Genomic DNA, 22,440 nt, shown 5'->3' on the forward strand with positions numbered 1-22,440 from the left:
TTTGTCAAAGCTACCCAAAGGGGTTATTTGAAATGGTTGGAATTGGCTGTCAGACCCAAGTGCTCTCAAGCGTCTTCTTACCTTTGGGGTTCGCCTACCCGGGTTTCCCAGTCCTTGGTTGAAAATTATAGTTCTTACAGGGATATAGTGATGATTATAAATTCAGTGATCTCTTCCAGTAGGGGATGAGGCCATTTGTAAAACTTCCCTTTCATCCTTTTTCAAATATCTATCCCTCAATGCTCACACACATACCATACACATACATGGACACACAGGTTTGAGATACTCACAGGCTCTTGTCTACTTTTCTTAATGTAGATTGAATGTAATGTTTTCTCTCTCAAATTAGTCTCTAGAAAACTGACACCATTTACTTCAGGCACAATGCATTTTGCTCAGCATTGGAGATACTGATGCTGATAATGTCGTCTGTGGAGCATAGAGAAGTTTTGACACTATTACTAAAAGTAACATTAGTTTTTTCTTCTGTTCAGTAGGCAAGTACATTGGTAGGTACTCTTTCAGTTTGGAGGAAAAAGAATACTCACGAAGTCATGCTACCTACTGTAGTCCTGGAACACCTTACAAACTCTGCCTTCTAGGCAAGTCTCCCGAAGAAGTTCCGAACAACTCGAGAGCTGCTATATTTTCATTTCACTACAGTCCCCCTACTGCACACACACACACACACACACACACACACACACACACACACACACACACACACACACATATACACAGAGAGAGAGAGAGAGAGAGAGAGAGACAGAGACAGAGACAGAGACAGAGACAGAGACAGAGACACACACTGCACCTGAAATCTGAAAGGAAGTCTTCTGATGTCTTTCACCCCTACTGGAAAAGCATGAATCAAAACTCAGTTGCTCTCTTTCCCACCCCAAATTGGTTTCGTCTTGCTGACCTCTCTACCTAACCCAGCTGGTTGTTCTGTTTTTCTATTTCCCCTAAATGCAACTTACTTTAAGCATGCGTTAACTTGATTGGCATCCCAACTGTTCAAGGGTGATAGACAGTACCTGCCTTCTCTTTGAACTGTCTTCTTAGGACGTACATCCAGACGGCACGCCCTTTTTATTTTTTTTAAGAGAAACAAAATCAAAATGCAACTTCCAAAGAAATATCAGAATTTATTTTCAATTTTGGCTGTCACAAAAGGGGGATCAGTGATCCAAATCTAAAATAATCAAATAATAACCAGCAAAATCAACATGAATATAAAGCCATGTCCCCTGACTGCTCTGTCTGTGCCTTCTCAGCGTGTGCATCTGGTTGTTCATCTCTTTAAAAAAAAAAGCAAAAAAAAAAAAAAAAACCAAAAACCCATTTTTTGTTATTTTCTCCCTTCTTGTTTGGAAATTAAATGTTTTTGTATTATATATATAAATATCAATGTATTTCTTTTTAACTGCTAGATCTTTGTCTTTAGAGTTGATTTTCCAAAATGATTAGAGAAAGTTATGAATTGTTTTCTGCAGATTTTTTTCACGCTCTTTCTTTATATATGGGACAACTTCAGCTGCAGAACCTCACATCCTCATCTTTCAGATGACCCGGTCTCATTGGCAGTAGTACAAATCATGGGTGGCTTGTGCAAGGTGGACAATAGCATTAGACCCTACCATTTCTATACAGAGGACTCAGGAGCAGCCCAGTCTATGGGCTCTCCGCTTGACACTACCCTTCATCTGCTCTGTGGAGCTCTCTACTCCCAGCTTTAGATGAGGCTGCGTGGCTGCCGATGAAGTTGTTCTACTTGAATGCATAACTCTAGTCTCCTTGATTTTGCTTTTAACCTTCTGATCTTGAGTATTAGCGATATTATTTTATGTACTGTGTCTATTTTGAGGAGGAGGAGGAGAAAAAACAGTTTAAGTGCTTTTATGATTTGAAAAATCTCATGATGCAACTGTAATGATTTCGTAGTAATTGCATGTTGAAGAAGTTGCAGCTTAGGGTGTGTGAGATTGTCAGTGTTAGAGTTCTGTTCTTGATTTCCGTAGATGGGCATGTGTAGGCTCATTTGTTTTTGTATATTGCCCATCCCTTCCTTACAGCCAGAAGCTCTAATGCAGCTAGATCACTCCGTGCCGCCCTTACATGGACATGGCGACTCACTTACACATTTACCCTTCTCATCTTCATCTCCTGTGTAGTACACTCATAGACACACCCCTCCCCTTTCCGCACCCCTTCTTTCCCATGCTCCCCCCTTCTTTAGCGTTGTTAAAATTTATGTGCTGTCATCCACCCCCCTAAATTAAGAAAAATCTCAAAATTTGTCAAAAAGACAATACAAATCTAAATATTTATCTGAAACTAACAATGAAGAAATTCATTCCAAATCCTATAGATGCATAGATATTTTTTTAAGGCAAATTATAATTTTTTTCACTTTCAGTCCTAGAAAGAAGAATTATTTTAAATTTAAAAACCAATGCCCATCCTAAGTCCCTCCAAAGTAAAACTTGTTAAAGTGCAGATTTTTTTCTTTTCATGTTATGTGGTGTGAATGTTTGTGTTGTTGCCTCCCTGTATCATCCTCTGTTGTAAATTACTATATCTGAAAAACTAGACATTTTGCTCAAAAGTTTTTAAGAAATAACAACAATAACAACAACAACAGCAACTACAACAACAAAAAAAAGCAACTTTCAAGAATGTGGCAATTCTATTTGTCCAAGAGCATTCTTACACAACTTTCTTTTGTAAATTTTTTCTTCCATGCCAAAAAACATGCGGGCAATTTGTTGATGTAAGTTGACTATAAATTAATATGGTATGCTTTTCTGTTATAATTTCAATTGTGTTACCTATGTTGAAATTCTGAGCGCTCTCTCTCTCTCTCTCTCTCTCTCTCTCTCTCTCTCTCTCGCTTCTATGTTGTTATTTTGCTTTGTGTTTTAATACTACGAATGCCTTTTTGACATTATTTGCTCTTCTGCTGAATTTGTTTTCGCTATGATGTTGGTTTTATTTTCTTCTATATGTATGATTTTGAAAAGTATATTAAGTATGTTATTTTATTTTGGCCTTTTTGCATTATTTTCACTCTTCTGATTTGTGCTGAATTGCATTCAATAGTCAATAGGAGTTCTACTTTTAATTAAAGAGCCAGTTCTCATCAACTGAAAGAAGTCCAGTCTTGCTCTAAGCTTATTAAGCTTATTTTTAGCCACAGACTTTAAAGCCTTTACAGTATTGGTTGCTTTAAAGTGGGATATTAAAATTGGTTACAGCAAATGGAAGGCATGGCTCCTCCCCCCCCAACCCCCAAATTGACTTGAGTTAGTTCCAAGTATCATCAGTGGTAATTTCATCCTTAATTTAATTCCTTAGAAGATATTCAGGGAAATCAGCCCTTTATCTTATTTTTCTTTCAGCAAAGGGGAAATAAGGTACTCTCAAGTGACTATGGTAGAGTGGTTCTCCAGGATTACACTATCATCTTCACCACAGGCTACAAAATCAATTTTACTCAGAATAAAGACATCAAGAATCCCAGGTGTTTACAGAGTTGTGCTATGATATTGATGCCTTCCCATGAATACACCGACTTCTGGCAAAAGCACATGGCATCATGTACACACAGGGAGAAAGCTCAAGCATCCTCCCTCCCTTCTTCCCCTCTCCTCTCCTTTGTCTCACTCTCCTTTGCCCTTTCTATTCATCCAGAAGGATTTAATCAGGTAAGCCTCATAGGCATCTTATGCTTGTTCCAAGAAGATGCAGATAATTCATCTTTGATGTAGAAAGTACCTGGGTAGGTATCACGGTTACGTAACTCTGGGTGGAGACAATGCCTCGACCTTAAGGTTGTTCGGCTCAGTGTAGCAGCTGCACATCACAAGCTCAAGGCTGGTGAGAGGCACCATGCAATCTCTTAAATGAAGAAGTCACGTGTTATAACTCTAATTCTAGATAGCACTGTTATCTGAAACCGTTATTAGAAATATCAAAGTGAGTGGTGAATAGAAGAAGTGTTTTCAGCCTGGTAACTTTAATGAATGGGCTCTCTTCACCTCAGTTCAGGAAATTTTATGCAGCTTGACATATTGAATAGAATTTCAGTTTTAAAAGATAGAATTCTCTAAAAAGGGGATGTTAATATACCTAATCATATTAAAGGCTTTTATGTTTGTTGGAAAAAAAACTATCAATGTTGTTAGAAGTTAATCATTTTTTCCAAATACAAGATCTTTGAACGATTATGAATCTTTCCACAAAGTCTATTATTAAAATTACCTCTTGAACCCTGAGTATTTGTATCTTTGCCTATAAGCCCATTGCATTATAAAGGACAGAGAAACTGATCAATGACTGGGATGTCTATAGGTCAAAACGTTAATAAAAATAGCAAAGCATTTCTGGGTGGCATACAGTGTTTAGTGACATGGAGCAGACTCTGTTATTATTCCCATTTTCCTTGGAGTTGAAGGAAGATAACCAATTCTTGTGGCTTATAAGTGTAATTCCAATGCTAACATGAGTCCAGGCTAAATGAGTTCAGAATAAAAGCTTGTAAGTCATAAGAAAATGAAAACTTCACTTGGCATCCCCTGGTTTACTACACATAATTACATCAAGCTGTTTGGACTCATTATTCTTAGACATATGGAAAAAACAGATTTGGTAGCTTTTCTGAATTAAACTCTTTCCAGATAAACCATTTACTATTTTTAGGAGTGTGTATGTGTGTATGTGTGTGTTTGTATGTACGAGTGTGTGTGTGTGTGTGTGTGTGTGTGTGTGTGTGTGTGTGTATGTATGTGTTAAACTTAGAGGGTTTAACTAAAGAATTTCATCGTGTTAAAGATAAATTTCTCTCCTTTGATACAAGTTTTACCGGTGTTTTCTCTACCAAGTGCTGACTGTGTTTGTCCAGATCAAAGTTTTTTTTTTCTATGAAGGTCACCAATGTAGAACCATTTAATGGTTAAAGGCTTCAGCATATCTGTGCATTGAAGTACTCCCTCCTATGACGCCAAATATGTAAATGAGTGTCTTTATGTATTGAGTGGATTAGAATAATGCAAATCAGAGATAAGGTAAAGAACTGAAATAGACATAAGAGGTCCCAGCAATTGGAGCATGGAGTTGTCTCTGGAGGCTCTCCGCCTAGCATCATTCTATTTGTATGTTTATGACCTTTCAGAGTCAGCTGTCTCCAGAGAGGCAGAAAGGCCGGAGCCACATTGAAACTTCATGCTGCTCTTGATTTTTCTTTCTCTCTCTCACTCTCTCTCTCTCTCTCTCTCTCTCTCTTTTTTAAAGATGACCCACTGCATTCGCCACCACTGACAACATCCTCACAGTTCAGAAGAGTTCTATTGAATTTTTAATACACTGGCTTTTGCAATGGCAGACAGACCCTTTTGCTGGATATCAGCCCTAGAGGCATGAATTATATATCTATAAATACACTCGTAGAGCAAAAAAGCAGGGCAGCCTTCGGGGCTAAAATAGACCTTTTATATCCCTAGTGAGCTCTCTAGTTTAAGGGAAAGCACAGCCTTGTCAAAAGAAAAATGTATATTCTTGATTTTAAGATGCTAACATTGAAGAATACAGATAGTTCTTATTCTAAACCAAAGGAAAATTTTAGAGATGGCATAAAACATTAGGATTTTGATATATTCCAGGTTTCATATCTCTCTGACTGTTAATATTAGACGTGACTGTGTGAATACTTTCTAAGCTTAGACACAGGTGATTACATAGTCTTCACGAAGGAGGGGCATATCATTAGCTATTACATCATTCCTAAGAAATATATCCTCTGCCCCCTCACCTCATATGAGGTGGATACACGAATACATGAATATCTTTATGCCCTCTTGGATCAGTTGACCTGAAGGATCAGTTCTAGATGCCTTTCTAATACCAACATTTGTGTATAGTTAAGTTCCTGGGAAACGGGCTTCTGAGCACACTCGTAAGGGATTATTGTGACCGGGTTAACTGAGATAGGAAGACTCATCCACTGTGAGTGGCAGCATTCCCTGGGTCAGGATCTTGGACTATCTAAAACTAAGAGAGGTAAACTGATCACAAGCATTCCGTGTTAATGATTCCAATGCGATGTGACCAGCTCCCTGAAGCTCCTACCTGCTGTAATATGCCTCCATGACAGACTGGAACCTTGAACCGTGAGCCAAAACAAACGTTTCCTCTTTCAAATGGCTTTTGTTAGAAGACTTTCTCACAGCAACAGGGAAGGAAACTCAGACAATCTCTTAAGCAAAATATCATAGTCAGCCAGGTATATTAGTTTATAACTATTATCCTGGCTACTTGTAAAGCCAAGGTTCTTGCTTGAGCCCAGAATTTTGAGAGCAGCTTGGACAACACACCTATATCTGATGTCCAAAAGAAAACAAGAGGCATAATTTGCATAGAACCTATGAATAGCTTCCTTGGTCTTTAAGTATTCTCTGTATTAGTTAAAATAGCAAATACAATGCCCAGGCTGTGCAAAGTTGTTAGACTAGATGTATTTTAGGGGTAGGATAGGAAAAATAATCTGCACATATTCAGTGCAGACACTAGGGGGAGGGGCATTTCTATCTGCGGTCCCTTGAATCCTTGACTGCTGAGCCCATAAATACAGAGGGTTGAATACATACTGAATTCATTTCAATTCTTAAAAGACAAAAATTCATGCTAAAACTGATAACAGAGCTAGGGGGATAGGCAATACCTACATGGGTTTGTTTGCTCTATGACCATGAGGATCCAAATTCAGATCTCAACACCTAAACAAGTTGGATCAGGTGCCGTATGTATACCTGAAAACCCAGCACCATGGAGAGCAGAGGTTGCCAGCCTAGAAGAGGAACATAAGCTCCAATTTCTGGGACTTTACCTCAGAGAAATACGGCAGTTCTAGAGGACATCTGCACTTGTGTACAGATGCTCATACCCCTTCAGACACATGAATATTACCACATACAACAATCACACAGACATATTCAGATGCATGTACACATTCACATTAAATATTTAAACATAATTATACACCCTAACCCATGTGCCTATTCCAGGCAGTTCTCATGTCTACAGCTACCTGAAAGTTTTTTTTTTTACCTACTCTGTAATAATTCCCGTTTGTAATAATCATCCTCCCAAAACTGGCAGCTTCATTTCAAACTCCGGACAACCTTAATTCCTGGCAGTGCCAAGAGAGAAAAATATCAAAGCTTCTACAATTTCAGAAAGTAGAGACCAGCAAATTTTGGCCTCAGACTTTCTTGGCAGAGGGCATTGTTTATAATGTCTTATCACTACAAGTCCAGGATAAAAAAAATGTTGAAGGAAAGGGAAGATAGTTCTGAAAGATTTCCAGATCTTTCTTAGGACGTGATACCCATCGTGTTCTTTTTAAAATAAACTGATCTCACGTCACTTTGAAACTCGGTAGACCTTTAGAAACTGCCAGTTAGGAAGCGTTAAAGCCCTCTATCTATACGATTTGGAAAGTTTGGATTTTTACTTTGGTTTGAAATCACAGATACTTGCTGGGCTGTTGAATGAGAAAAGCAAAGCAAAAGGGAATGGTCCGATTCAACTGTAAGCTAAACAAGTTTTCTAGATTTTTTTCAAAACAATCCCATGAAGCTCTAGCAAGAATTGAAAAGAGAAAACAAAGGGAAAAAATGGTTGAATTTAAGTCTTTAGTTGAGTGTTTCAGGCGGTACAGTCAAAAGCAAACAAATGCCCTCTAGTGATCATGAAGACAGTGATCTTTTCTTACTTGAAGGTCAAAGAGTTTGGATTTATATTTAAATGAATGTCTTCTCAGACTCACAAATTATTCTTCTTCAATATGGTCTCCTCCCTTGCTTAAGAGGTCTGTTTCTGTTGTAGCCATAAGGAACATACAACTCAGGTTTTTATGTTGGTAATAAAGTCATATGCTGAAGATTTATTCCTGTTAGCCAGGATTAAAGGGAACCCAAGGTTAACGAGACAGCTGCAGGTAAAAGCATCTGGATCCCAAGCCTGACAACCTGAGTTCTGTGCCCCCAGAACCCACCAAACTGCGGGGTTGATATCTTATATTGTAATTTCTGCATACCTATGAGTGTAGCTTGGACAGGAGAGTCAGTAGCCTGGAGGCTTGAGGATGTGCTACCCTAGAGCACACATGGCAGCCACAAAGAAGAGACTCTGCCACAACAATGCAAAAATACAGCACCAGTTCTGAAAATTGTCCTCTGACTACAACACACAGCCTATGCCACATGTGTGCCATTCTCTCTCTCTCTCTCTCTCTCTCTCTCTCTCTCTCTCTCTCTCTCTCTCTCTTCCTCTGTGTCTCTCTGTCTCTTATTATTGCTGTCTCTCTGCGTCTGTTTCTGTGTCTGTCTCTGTGTCTCTCTGTCTCTCACTTTCTGCCTTTGTCTCTCTCTCTGTGTCTCTCTGTCTCTTATTATTGCTGTCTCTCTGCGTCTGTTTCTGTGTCTGTCTCTGTGTCTGTCTCTGTCTGTCTCTGTCTCTCTCTCTCTCTCTTTCTCTCTGTCTCTCTGTCTCTCTCTGTCTCTCACTTTCTGTCTCTGTCTCTCTCTGTCTCTCATTATTGCTGTCTCTCTGTGTCTGTCCCTGTGTCTGTCTGTCTGTCTGTCTGTCTGTCTCTCTCTCTCTCTCTCTCTCTCTCACACACACACACACACACACACACATACACACACATACACACACACACACCTACACACACACACACACACACACACACACACATTCACACACACCACAGAGGCAGAGAAAGGAGACAACTCACTTTTTTATTGAAAAGAACACCCAGTCTTGTTCTGTCCTGGAAAGTAAAGTTGCACTTCTTCCTCATGGCTGCAAACTTCCATCCAAACACTGCCCTCTACCTAGATCACCTTGAACACAGCACATGCATGCCTTTCCATACCCCTACAAATGTAAGAAAAATAGTTTGTGCAAGATTAGTTTTTAGGGCTAGCTTACCTTTAGGGAATTGCGCTCCAAATCCCATTTATAAAAACTAGCAAAAGTGTGTAAATTATGTATTAACTAAGTCGCAAGGTATATGAATTATATATGTTCACAATGAAAAAAAAAAAGGCATACTGGCCTAGCAAAGCAAACCCGAAGTTCTGCAAACCATGCAAAGATCATTTTGCTCAATCGGTTCAAACTCTGAGAGCAGAATCGAAACTCAAGCTGACACACCAGACTACAGACTATCTTGAGATTCTTGCGAAGATACTTGCTTTTCTTCCCTTCATAAAACAAAAGTATCTGTTAAGTGGGAAATAATCATACAATTTTCTATTGTCCCTGCCATTCTGAATGATTCTGAAATTATATCCATTTCCCCCTGACCAACCAGTTCTTGCTGGGGACCACAATTATTGGCTAGATAAGGAAGCAGCCAAAGATTTTTGTGTGGTTGCTACCAGACCCTCCTCTTTTTTTTTTTTTCAGAGCTGGGGACCGAACCCAGGGCCTTGCGCTTCCTAGGCAAGCGCTCTACCACTGAGCTAAATCCCCAACCCCCCAGACCCTCCTCTTAACATACCTGGACATGTCCAGAGAGCATAGATGCAGTATTCCTGGACCACAGGTGGTGTTTAAAGATAGAAGCCGTGGGATGCCAAGTAGAACTGTTCTAAGAATGAAGCATTATAGGAAGAATCATGGCAGACAGTGTAAACTTAAAGGCTTGACGCTCCAGAATGTCCCTGGAAGCCTGCAGTATTGAACCTGCTGCAAATCCCAGTCAGGCTTTGTTGCTAATAGAGGACGAGGGTATCTGAACAATGGGCATATTTATTAGCAGAGGCACAAACATACCCTAGCCATCTCATCTCAGTAAAATAGCTACCGATAGCAGCACATAAAAGGGCCTTAAGTTCAGCTCAGAAAGAGCCTTCTGAGAGTATGGTATCATCATCTCAACTTTCTAACTGGAGAGTGAAATTATGCTATTCCTGGGAGTGAGTTTGGTTAGATCCCAGACACTGCTCCTGTACAGGAAAAGGGCCAAACCATATAACCTGCTCCTACCTTCTCTAATCTTCTTAGGTCCAGAGATCCCTCTCCCTTAAGTCCAGAGACTCCTCCTCATCTCAGAGCCTGCTTTTGCTCTAAACAGAGGAAAGTAGATCTCCTCTGATGAGTTGCTCACTGTTGGATATCCTGTCTCAGCTCCCCCCACCCCCACCCCCCGGCAGGAAGCCAGAGTTACTAAAAGTTATTCCACCTGAAAACTGTCTCAGTGCATCTCTCTGTGGAATTTGAAAAGAATCTATGATTTAAAACAATTTTAGGTTATGGCTAGACTTTATCTTTCTAGAACAAATGCAGCGACAAGGCACAAGTGGTGACTTCTTGAAATTGCTCTGCTTCAGTCAAACAGAGATGCCAAAGAGACTTTGTCTTGAAGACATGGGAGGAAAATGTCAGCCTCATACTCTGCCTTGGCAGAGTATTCCTTGCATCTGTGATGTGCAAGAAACCATGTTTTTATGAAGTATTCTTAAATTGCTTTTCCCCTGCTGTCCACATGCTTAGTAATCATATAATAATGAAGCTTTCTGGGTAAACTAGTATATATATACAAATACACACACACACACACACACATGGATATATATATATATATATATATATATATATATATCCACTCTAATAAAGAACCACTGATTTCAAAACTGACTTTGCTAAGTCAATTTTTTTCAACCTAAACATGAGTTTCCAGCCAGTCATGGATATCTAGACTCTGCATTTTTAAAATGGAGCTTCTAGCTCAGCCTATGTTTCCTATAACCTAAAAGCCTTGAATACACAAGATACATCTCATGCTAATGTAAGGCAAGTTGTCATTTTCCCAGTCAAGGGAGTTCCAAGAGATACATAATCAAAGTGCATCAGGACGAACATTTAAGCCTCTTGTTTGGACTTGTCTCTTAGCTAATGGGAAATTAGTACAGCCCCAAGGCAATACAGGAAAACTTTTCGAGTTCTTTGGTCTTGATCTTGGTCTCAGTAAAATGGAAAATAGATCATTTCCATGCTCCTGAGAGCTAAAAGATAGAAACCAAGAAAGCCGTAAAGAAATGTTACATGCATATTGATGCAGCCATAAATAAAGCTCGCTGTATATGTAACACACACACACACACACACACACACACACACACACACACACACACACACACGTGAAGTCTTCTTAGTGTTCCTAAGAATATTAATGCCTGAAAGTCATCATCTTGCCAGAAGAGCCTGAAACCAGCCTGTTTGAATTCTGCCACTCGAAATCACTTGAGAGTATCTTTAAGATCTAAGACTCTGATTTCAAGCTTCCAAATGTTGGGTAGGTAGAAGCATATAATGAGCTCGATCTCGGCCCAGAATAATAAGGCAATAGCCAGAAATTACCCCTATGCAGATGCAGCTTATTTTATAGTAATTTCAGCAGCATAACCTCTGCCCCGCATTCGTTAGAGTAACGATGAACTGTGTTTATGCCTGTACTAATTATGTCTTTTTTTCTTTTCAATCCCAGGAGGTGAATTAGTTATTCCTCTTCTTGTAGAAGACCCTTTAGCTACCCCTCCTATTGCTACTCGTGTACCCTCCATTACACTCCCCCCTACCTTCCGCCCCCTCCTCACCATTATTGAGACCACCAAAGATTCCCTGTCCATGACCTCTGAGGCGGGGTTACCTTGCTTGTCGGACCAAGGCAGCGATGGTTGTGATGATGATGGCTTGGTGATATCTGGGTATGGCTCAGGGGAAACCTTTGACTCTAACCTGCCCCCTACTGATGATGAAGATTTTTACACCACCTTCTCCTTGGTAACAGATAAGAGTCTTTCCACTTCAATCTTCGAAGGTGGCTACAAAGCGCATGCGCCCAAGTGGGAATCCAAGGACTTTAGACCTAACAAAGTCTCGGAAACTAGTAGAACTACAACCACCTCTTTGTCCCCTGAGCTGATCCGCTTCACAGCGTCCTCCTCGTCTGGGATGGTGCCCAAATTGCCAGCTGGCAAAATGAATAACCGTGATCTCAAACCCCAGCCTGATATAGTCTTGCTTCCGTTGCCCACTGCCTATGAGCTAGACAGCACCAAACTGAAGAGCCCACTAATTACTTCCCCCATGTTCCGTAATGTGCCCACAGCAAACCCCACGGAGCCAGGAATCAGACGGGTTCCGGGGGCCTCAGAGGTGATCCGGGAGTCCAGCAGTACAACAGGGATGGTCGTCGGCATTGTGGCTGCTGCCGCCCTCTGCATCTTGATCCTCCTGTACGCCATGTACAAGTACAGGAACAGGGACGAGGGGTCCTATCAAGTGGACGAGACGAGGAACTACATCAGCAACTCGGCCCAGAGCAACGGCACGCTCATGAAGGAGAAACAAGCCAGCTCCAAGAGCGGCCATAAGAAACAGAAAAACAAGGACAAGGAGTATTATGTGTAAACATCACACCACCAGTCGTATGCGAATTGAAAACAGAATTATTTCTATACACACACCTGAATACTTTGACAATGAGATTTAACTTGTTGGATATGTTCTGTGAGATGGGGTATACCACGACTATGGTGGGAAAAACCATTTTTAAAAGGACACATACGATGGTGTATCTCTCTGTAATGGTGAGCCATGGTGCAAGGTCATAGCCTTTGCCTGAAGACAGAAAATTCTCTCTGCCCTGCTGTATCATAAAGCACACACTTAGTGCCCTGGAGCAAGTCCATGACTCCACTTGACTTTGGAAGCTTCCTTCTCTCCGGGACCTTTTGAAAGGGGTAGAAGACTATGTGACTTACTTGTTCCTTCGATCCAAGTGAGTCTGTAATGATGTTTGTGACTCTCGACTGTAACAATGTTGGCTTATTTTTGTTTGTTTGTTTAATTATGTAAAAAAACAAAAACAAAAAAATGAGAAAAGAAAAATGCTTTAAAAAAATACAAACAAAACAATACAAAAAAAAAAAAAAAACCCAGAAATACCCTTATCTGGTTCTGACCAGTGTGCGTGTAACTTTCCAAGACCTGAGGGGAAAATAACTTTTGGGTTTTCATTTATTTTTTGACAATGACTGCACGTAAGAAGAGAAGGAAAAAGAATTACTCAGAAAAAAAAGTATGAGACTCTTGCCATATGAACTCAAACTCAACCATGGCATTCACTCCACGTAGCAGGTTGTGGTGTCTCTAGAATCAATCGTTAGTTTCCTAATGCTTTGGTGAACCCATGTGGTGAATGATAATCCGTTTGCAAAGCAGGTCCCCAAGATCTAATTCCAATATTTGCCATTCAAACCTACGACAGATGGGTTTTGGGGCTGGTGTCTTGGTTTCACTTAACAAATACTGTCCCTGTCCATCAACCCAAACTGTGTGAACAGGGCAAACATAAGCCTCACAAATTAAAGCAGAGCCTTTCCAAGGGAAGGAAAGAAGGGAAAGGGGGTGGACTGGGTCTGTGAAATGCATGTAAACAAAGAAAAAAAAAACACAAAACAAAAACGAAAAGACAATGCTAGCATCTGTTTCTACAGACTGACTGCAGGGGAGTTCCCAACTCGTAATGCAACCACAAATGGTCACACAAGCCGCGTCATGGCCGAGTGTGAAAGTCATAGTTATTCCCCACCCCTCGACATGATAATGGTTTCCATGTGGTTTAACTTTGTAGCCTGATGTGAGTAAATCCTTTCCATCTCCTCATGTCTCCCTTCGCCCAATCTTTTTTTAAAAGACAAATAAATAAATGAATAAAGCTGCTGTGACACACACACAAAAAGGAATTTAATAGTATAATATATATAAATAAATATATATACAGATATATTTATCATGGTATGTTTGGTGGGATGACTGACACAGAAACCTGTTAAAGTCTTGAAGTGGAATGAGAATGTTATTTTAAAAGAAAAAATAACAAAACAACAAAAAAGTAAACCTTAAAATGTGAAGAAAGTGTGAGTTTCTTTTTCATTTTGTCACAGTTAACTGTGTCAAAGAGAATTTAAACAACAGACAACAGAAACTTCTCAGATTTTGTTTACATATTTTACTACATTTTTGCTGGTATAACCCCTCAGTCGTGTATGTACATACCGCTTTAAGAACTGTTATTTCCTTTCTGTCTGTTTATTCGGTTTGTGTTCCATTCTCTTTCTGTCTTCTTTTTGTAAAGAGGAAGCAATGTACAGAGTAAAAAAAAATAATAATAAACAAACTGGTTTCGTTGCCATAGCCATTCAAAAAGCAAGAAGATAAAACAGGACACATGCTCGCACAGAGGCGAGGTGTGTCATCTGGAGGGGCAGGCGTATGCGATTTCTCTTGTACAGATGAAAACCAATCAGCTGTTTAGATTTAGAAATCTACTCTTGCTGGTCTTTGTAAGTTGCATGAATATTTGACTTTGAAAAACAATTATCCTAAAGACATGGGGCAGAAGGCGCAGTTTAAACAATGGCAAGCCTTCACTGATGTGTATGGAAAGTGGTGTTCCTCCTTATCCGAGATCTCAATGTGTTAAGAGTTTCCCTTTTTTTTTTTTTTTGGTTGTTGTCATTAAAAAGACAGGACTGTAAAAGAGTATCAAAGCACGATTTTAGATAAATGGCCCAGCCCATATGAAGTTGATTATATCTCGATGTCTGTGACGGATTGCTGTTCTTGGAGTCGTGAGATCTTGTGAACTGACCTTCTCCTTTCTTTCCATTTTTTTTTAAAATCGGAGTAAAATCTCATTTGTTATATTCCTTTTAGTGTAAGTTAATATCTGGACAGTTTTACGGGAACCTGTGCATTCTGTATGCGAGCTTTCATCGGATTCCTGTTGTGTTCTTTGCAGACCCTGAAAGAGATTTTTTTCATAACGTTGTGATGTTCCTGCTTTTTTTGTTTTGTTTTGTTTTGTTTTTCCTTTTCTCTTTTATTTCCCATTTGCTTTTTCGTTCAAGGATATGCTTAGCAATAAAATGTTCTTCCCAAAACCCTGTGTGACGGTTCATGTTTATTTTCTTAACACTGGTAAAAGATCGGGCACACAGCTAAGTATGTCATATTTTAATTAAGAATTGAGGAAACTGGGGTTGGGAATTTAGCTCAGTGGTAGAGCGCTTGCCTAGGAAGCACAAGGCCCTGGGTTCGGTCCCCAGCTCCGAAAAAAAGAACAAAAAAAAAAAAAAAAGAAAAGAAAAAAAAAAGAATTGAGGAAACTGGAACCACTTTCATGTGCTCTAGGCTGTTCTGACCATGTACTGATTACCGAGTGATCTGAAGGGCCTATTCATGGGATAAGTTAATCCTCACTCTCTGTGAGGTTTTTGATTGCTGTGATGGACAAAGAGGGGAAGGAGAAGCTGCATCCCAGAAAGGTAAGATGTCGGAAACATTGTATTCTGAAAAATATTGCTGGAGGCTTTGCTATCAGAACTGTTGGGTATCTTTAAGTGTTTTCTATAAGTTAAAACACTTGGAACATTATTCAGGAATTATATTCAGATATAACCTTAAACAGGAAGCTTTGGGAAATCTAAGCTTCCCATCACAGTACAGAACAAACTACAAAACCTCACTGAATTATAAAATGAAAATTGAAGCTTCTAAGTGTTACTAGTTCCTTTCTAGAGTTTCCACCCATCAGATTCTTCGTCTGCTCAGTTTAGCTTGTATTTTTCTCATAGCAATGGAACTTTCAACACACCCTTCCTTTGCCAACTAGGTAGTCAATGTTATCCCCCTTTTTGCACCCTGATCCCCAATTTTCTATTTAACTTTGTAACTGTCCTCTAACCAGTGTTAAAAGATACTATTATGTGCTTTCTGGTTTTGGTAGAGGCATAGTTACAGTGTTGACTATCTTGTGACTGGGTTGCAATCAGGTTCAATGATGCCAAATTATAGGAAGTTCTTTTTTATAGTTATTATCTTAATAACTATAATTACTTAAAAAAATCAACAATGCCCATGATGTAACAAAGGCTCTGTTGCTTTGATCTATGTAAACTGTTTAATCTGCTTTAAAGATGAAGGAACAGATCACAAGTAGCTTAAGGAAAACTAGTCTGATACCTTCCAAATCATGTTAATAGTCACATTATGCTTGCCCAGAAGTCAATGCACCGTACATGGACTCTAAGGTTAAGTAGAGTTGGTTGATGTCCAAGAGGGCCTCATGAGTACACGTGGCTCAAATTCACAGATTCTCTGAGATTTCTCTTCTGCAAAAATAAATATAAATAAGTAAATAAAAGTATTAAACCTCAGTGGCTTAATTATGCAAGGTAGGATTTTTAGGCTTGAAAGATCACTTAAAATAATGTAAAGAACTTTATCTTGTTTTCAATACAGAGAAGATTCTTCATATTAGCCTCGTTTGTGTGGTTAATTGTGTCCTATTCCCTAGGTACTAAGTTCCTTCTCTCTTTAGCTATTCCATATCACAAATGAGACACAGTAAAATAATTTGCTTAGTAATATCAAACCATATAACCAAGTCGTTTCATAGTTTATTAGGTATAATTGAGAAGCATAGCCCCAGCTACCAAACATATATCATTGACATTTAACAACACAAGTATGTCTAGCATAATTTAAACAAAAGTCTAGAAGTCTGGTTCAATAAAATAAGGATTTAAAAAAGTTAAAGTCAAGAATTTTGCAGCTAAATCTTGCACTGAAGTTTTCAGACAGTAGACTGCACCGCATTCCCATAGTTACTCAAGCAGTATTTGTTAAAAAAACAATGCTCCAAGCCCATTCATAGAAACAATTTTCCATTGTCTTTCAGTGATGAAGTTGACATGGCACTGTCCCTTATACTAAGTTTAAATTTGGCCCTGGGTTTGGGAATAGGGAGGCTTAGTTGGGATTCTAGCCCTCAATACAGGCTGTCTCTTTGTCAATGGTGAAACTTTGACTATACTCACCTCTTCTTGGAAAGCATAAAGGTATCACATATACATACCTTGTAGTGTCATTTTCAAATTACATGATCTAATGGGGATGTAATTTCTGAGCACAAATACTAACCCATAGCCCTGAAGGAATAATGGCAAATTATTAAAAGAAACAATCAGTTATTATTAGAGCAAAAAAGAATCCAAAATTTCTTCTGAAAGTCTCGAAAACATACTTATTGGAAGTTGGCAAAGCAACCCTTTTATTCCATCACCTGAACCGACTACTTTTCTTATTTCACTACAATTGAATATATATATATATATATATATATATATATATATATATATATATCCTGACTTTTTGATCCCCCTTGAGTCTTGTACCAGTTTCTCACACAGCTCTCTAAAAACCCAACTTTTAGCCAACTTCTGGGTGCATATGCTGTAAGCAAGATTTATGAGGTAATGCATTCTGTGCTTCAAAGGGCTGTCTTCTGTGATTTTAAACCCAGAGGCTCTCCATTGCCTTAGAGCAGTGGGTCTCAGTCTTCCTTTAATACAGTCCCCATGTTGTGATAACCCTTAGCCATAGAATTATTTTGTTGCCACATCATAATTGTAACTTTGATAATTAGATGAATTATAATGTAAATATCTGATATGCAGACGGCCTTAGGCAACCCCTGTTAAAGGGTTGTTCAGTCCTCAAAGAAGTTGTGACCCAGTGGTTGAAAACTGCTGCTTCAGAGACTCCTTGAAATTCTATACCTAAGGTTTCTTCTTGTGAACTTTCTAAGTCTCGCTACACACTATATACATCGTAGACCATTGTGACATCCAGTTTTTGACATTTATGCAATCCATCAAATATTTTTAAACACTTTATGCCTTGACAAACAATCTATTCTGACCTGTTATTACTTTGTTTCATTGAAGAGAGAAAATGGCAATTAGGATTTTAATCCCTTTGGTTCTCATACAAATCTAGATACAGTTTTAATCATGGAATTTGAATTTTCTCCAAAAATATCCAAATCCTGTATTTGATCCAGCAAAATTAAACAATTACACTGTGATCAGGTTGATAATTCATGTATTTATTGAATGTTTTATAAATAATAGTGTAATTGAAGATGCTTAAACAGATTAATATAGTAAGAATGTCCAAAATGGACACGGTACTGAATACAAGTCAGCAGTCAAAAAGTACAGAGACAGTCCTTTGAGGATTCAGAATACTTTACTTAAGGGAATAATGATATACAGAAAGTCCTTGAAGACTTAAAAATGGCTAGAAGCTTCTTATAGGCCTTTATAATTTCAATAGCACATCATGAAAATAATTACTATTAGAGATTTAGAATCTTGTCAGTGGAAGGCGAAAGGGGAGTAACAGAGAGGCATGGGGAGCTCTGATCACAGGCCAGTATGTCAATGGGTATAGAGGACAAGGACATGCTTGAACAAGGTCATAATTAATCTATCCTCAGTAAGCTTGAAAGATGAGAGGAGGAATCAAAATTCCAGATCAGATGCTAATTGAAGAACACTGGCAAGAAGAGGGCCTTATGCCACAGGAAATAAAAAAGAGACATCAAGCAGAAGCTTCCGTATTTTTGACATAACAGAAGATGAGGAAGGTATAAGAAGAGATTCAATGTTCTAAACAAACAGAGATGGAAAGGCCACCTAGAAGCAGTGCTACAAGCACCTTGAGGAGTCTGCTGAGTTAATGAGGTAATGAAATGACTTTCATTTCTTTTATTCACATGTATAAGAAGACACACACTTAAAATTAAAAATAATAAAGAAAGTAATGAATGAATAATCAAATATAAAAAAAAAACTTAAATGACTTCTCTGAGGTCACATAGTTAAAAAGGAGATAGTGATGAGAAATCCAATCTTGTAATTCTTAATTTAGAACCCCTCCCTCCAATTATGTAGTGATTTCTCTAGAGAATTCGTTTTCTATTTTCTCAGGAACATTTGAAAGGAAACCTCAGGGAAAGGATGATAGGATGCTGTACGAATCCATGCATCCATTTATTCTTCTGCTCTTTTATGACAAAATATTATCATCTGAATTAATGAATAGAAATTTCTCACAGTTCTAGAAACTGCGAACCTCACAGAAAGGTCTAAAAGATTCAATTTTCTGACTCAAAGACAGCCATCCCTTTGCTGTGTGTCCACGTGGTCTTTATTGTCCTCATAAGCAATGAGAGAGAAAGCCATCTAACTTCTCTTTACAAAGCTATTACTAGGATTGGCTAGTGTCCTTTCCTGACGACTCTGGTTAAAGGTACAGTTACATTTGGAGTTAGGATTTGGATATATGAACTTGGTGTGGGGCAATTTTCAGTCTGTAGCAGATGTATATTAGGTACGACATCTTAAGTGAAACTTCCACAGGACTGCATAGAGAAGCAGCAGCTCTAACATTGAAATAATAGCATGGGCCATATCAAAGAGTAAGCAAAACCACAGAGACTGAACCACAGCATAGGATAGAATCCTATGAGTAGGGACCAGGACAGGAGAATATTGGGATTGTTAAGAGTCAGGCCATACAAAACAAAAAGCCATCAAAGAAAGCCAGTTCACTGAGGTATAGAAAATAAATAATGTGAGTCTCAAGAGGGCCTGAAATTTCTGTGTTGAGAAAAGTATGTTCTAGAATCAGTATACGATGGCTTACATTGTGATGCCATAGCTTTAGATAATTAGCCCACTAAAGGCTCTGGTTTTAAGCTCGTAATTACATTATGCCTATCTTGCAGGTGTATTGGGAAAGATTAAATGAAATAATCCATGTAAATGCTTAGCATATGCCTGGAATATAATGAATCTTAATAAATATTGTGCACTAAAACAATATACTATTGTTACACACATACACACACACACACACACACACACACACACACACAGAGAGAGAGAGAGAGAGAGAGAGAGAGAGAGAGAGAGAGAGAGCAAACAAAAGCAGCAACTACAGCTACAATTGTGCCTTGCCAGCACCAAAGACCTTAGTAAAACATATAGAAGTAGTGTTGAAATTGGGTCTTGTTCTTCCTAGCTCCTAGAAATAAGCCTCAGACTCAAAATCTATTTAGGAACACCTTGGCCATACAGCTAGGCTCTTCTCTGGCTAGAATCATAAATAAAGATAACCCTTTGATTTTAATCTACATTCTGCCTTGTAGCCGGTTACCTGTGCTCAGATATCATGACTCCATCTCCTTACATCTTCCGGGTCAACTCTCCTGCCCAGCACTCTCCTACAATTCTCCTCCTCCCAGAAGTACCACCTCCCATTTCCTGCCTAAGCCATAGGCCATAGGCTTTTTGATTGACAGGTGATGCATCCATACAATACACAAGACATTCTACAAAGTAGGACTGGAGAGATTGCTCAATAGTTAAGAACGCTGGCTCAGTGGTTGAGAGGACACTGGCTCTTTTTCCAGAGGAAATGTATTCAATTGCCAGCACTTACTGCGTGGCAGCTTATTACCATCTCTTAACTCCAGTTCCAGAAAAAAATCTGATGCCCTCTACTGGCCGCAATGAGGATTGTATGCCCAGGATGCACAGTACGTTCAGGCAAAACACGCATATATAGACAATAAAAATGAAGGAAAAATACTTTTGAAAATATATGTTATACAATCATTTTGTACATTTCTTTGATTCCTTTGCTCCTTTTGCCAAGAAAATATGAATTTCAATTACCTCTCACTAGCAAAATTTTCAGTATTATTGACAATGTATTTCTGAGCTTGCGATTGGCTAAGTCCAACAGCCCTGCTTGTCTTGATCCTTCAACTCTCTATATGAGGTTCCAGCCCTAGACTCTCAGCTATCCTGAGGTAGCGAGTCAGTTAAACACTGAAAAGGCAAGATACCTTCAGGCAGTTCTGCCCCTAACATATTATCTGTATTTTGCTTTTAATTTGACATGGCTGTGAACGTTTTGAGATAATTCACCAAATAAAGAGAAGAGTACAACAGAGCCTGTTTTACCCACCATTTAGCTTCAGGATTTTCATTATCTCATTTGCTTTGAAGTCACCATCCAATAGACTATAGTTCAATATTACTCATTGTTTAAAAAAAATAGCAACAACAAAAGGGATCATTCATTGAATTATCTCTGAGTCTCTGGGTCTTAGACTTGATCTCCGTGCTTCTGGTTTTGTGAACTTTCATTCTTTCTGATGAACAATAAAAAACACGATTCCATTTCTTTATCCAAGACCACACAAAAGAGGAGATTAACCACAAAATGGACCCTTCATCGTTTAATGAGATTGCCTGAAAACTGAAAGGGATATTCAGCAGGTCGCTATTTGAATTTAAGTGTGTTCAATTGCCTTTTGAAATGAATGAAAAGCCCATAGGTCATAGGTAGATGCTACATCTTGTGTGAGATGTGGCATTGTATGTTAGAATCTTCTTCAAGGAAGTGGGTATGGAGGAATACTAATTCATACATGTAGAAATTAACAACTATTCACTTTACCTGTAGAAATATAGGCACCAATCTACTTCTGTTTTTCAGTAGTCAAATCTAATATATTTGTATTCATATTAGGTCACTGACTTTACGCCTTATGACCATGAAGAAAAATTATACTTAGTACTCTCTCTCTCTCTCTCTCTCTCTCTCTCTCTCTCTCTCTCTCTCTCTCTCCTCTCTCTCTCTTTCCCCATATATGTGTGTGTGTGTGTGTGTGTATACATATATTCTACTCTCTCAGCAATGTAAATATTCTATTCTCTATTCTCATTCTCCTCCATTTTTTGACCTAGAAATTTTCTCAGTGTTGTAAATAGATAATCAAAGACAGAAAAAACATGTATATGGGCTATCTGATAGCCCTTTCTGCTTTATGACAGAGAAAGTGTTAAGAGAAGGTGCAGACTGTCACTTGGCTTCATGGGATGGAATGAAATGGAAAATAATTGGTTTTAAAGCACTTAATTTTTCCTTTTCTACTCTGTTCTGTGCCCCCTGGCTCATTTTATTTTATTTTAGTTTCAGATTTTGGAGAGCCAGCAAAACACATCTAAACACTCTGAAAGAAGATTGCTTAGGTTTTCAAGAACACACAGTAGTGTAGACCGAAGGTAGATGAAATATTGGGGTCACTAAAGCTGAAAATGCTGACGGTCCCTGATATGCTAGTGTACTTTGGGGAAATGAGTCTCTGTGTGTTACGTGGGTATGCTCAGCAACCGGATGTGTGCTGGTTTCCAACATGAAAGGAGAAGACAAGGATGGCTCTTTATCAGGACCCAGACAAGAGCAAGTATGGAGGAGACACAGTGGGGCTGCTCCTGACTTCCTACATTGGATGTGCTTACTCAGAAGGTAGGTCTAAATGTATAACAATTTTTCCCTTGCTCTCCCTTCCCCTCCCTATCTCTATCTAACTAACCTCCCCCATCTCTCTCTCTTCAGATGTAATAAACTCTGACACACTCACATACAACTCCTTTT

At 38.8% G+C, this 22,440-nt stretch overlaps 1 protein-coding gene across 38 annotated transcripts in view; it reads left to right on the forward strand.

Moving 5' to 3' along the window:
• The window catches only part of Nrxn3 (neurexin 3), a 1,618,001-nt gene extending 1,602,978 nt beyond the window's left edge, over positions 1-15,023 (forward strand). For 11 of the 38 annotated variants that reach the window (XM_087552049.1, XM_087552052.1, XM_087552058.1 and 8 more), the window contains one exon: positions 11,864-15,023. In XM_087552049.1, coding sequence (XP_087408175.1) covers positions 11,864-12,486 — 623 coding nt within the window. In that variant the 3' untranslated portion in view covers positions 12,487-15,023. 38 annotated transcript variants of the gene reach the window in all.
• The last annotated feature ends 7,417 nt before the right edge of the window (positions 15,024-22,440 follow it).

Source organism: Rattus norvegicus, chromosome 6 (assembly GCF_021556685.1).
Source record: "Rattus norvegicus strain SHRSP/BbbUtx chromosome 6, alternate assembly SHRSP_T2T, whole genome shotgun sequence".
NCBI classification, from domain to species: Eukaryota; Metazoa; Chordata; class Mammalia; order Rodentia; family Muridae; genus Rattus; species Rattus norvegicus.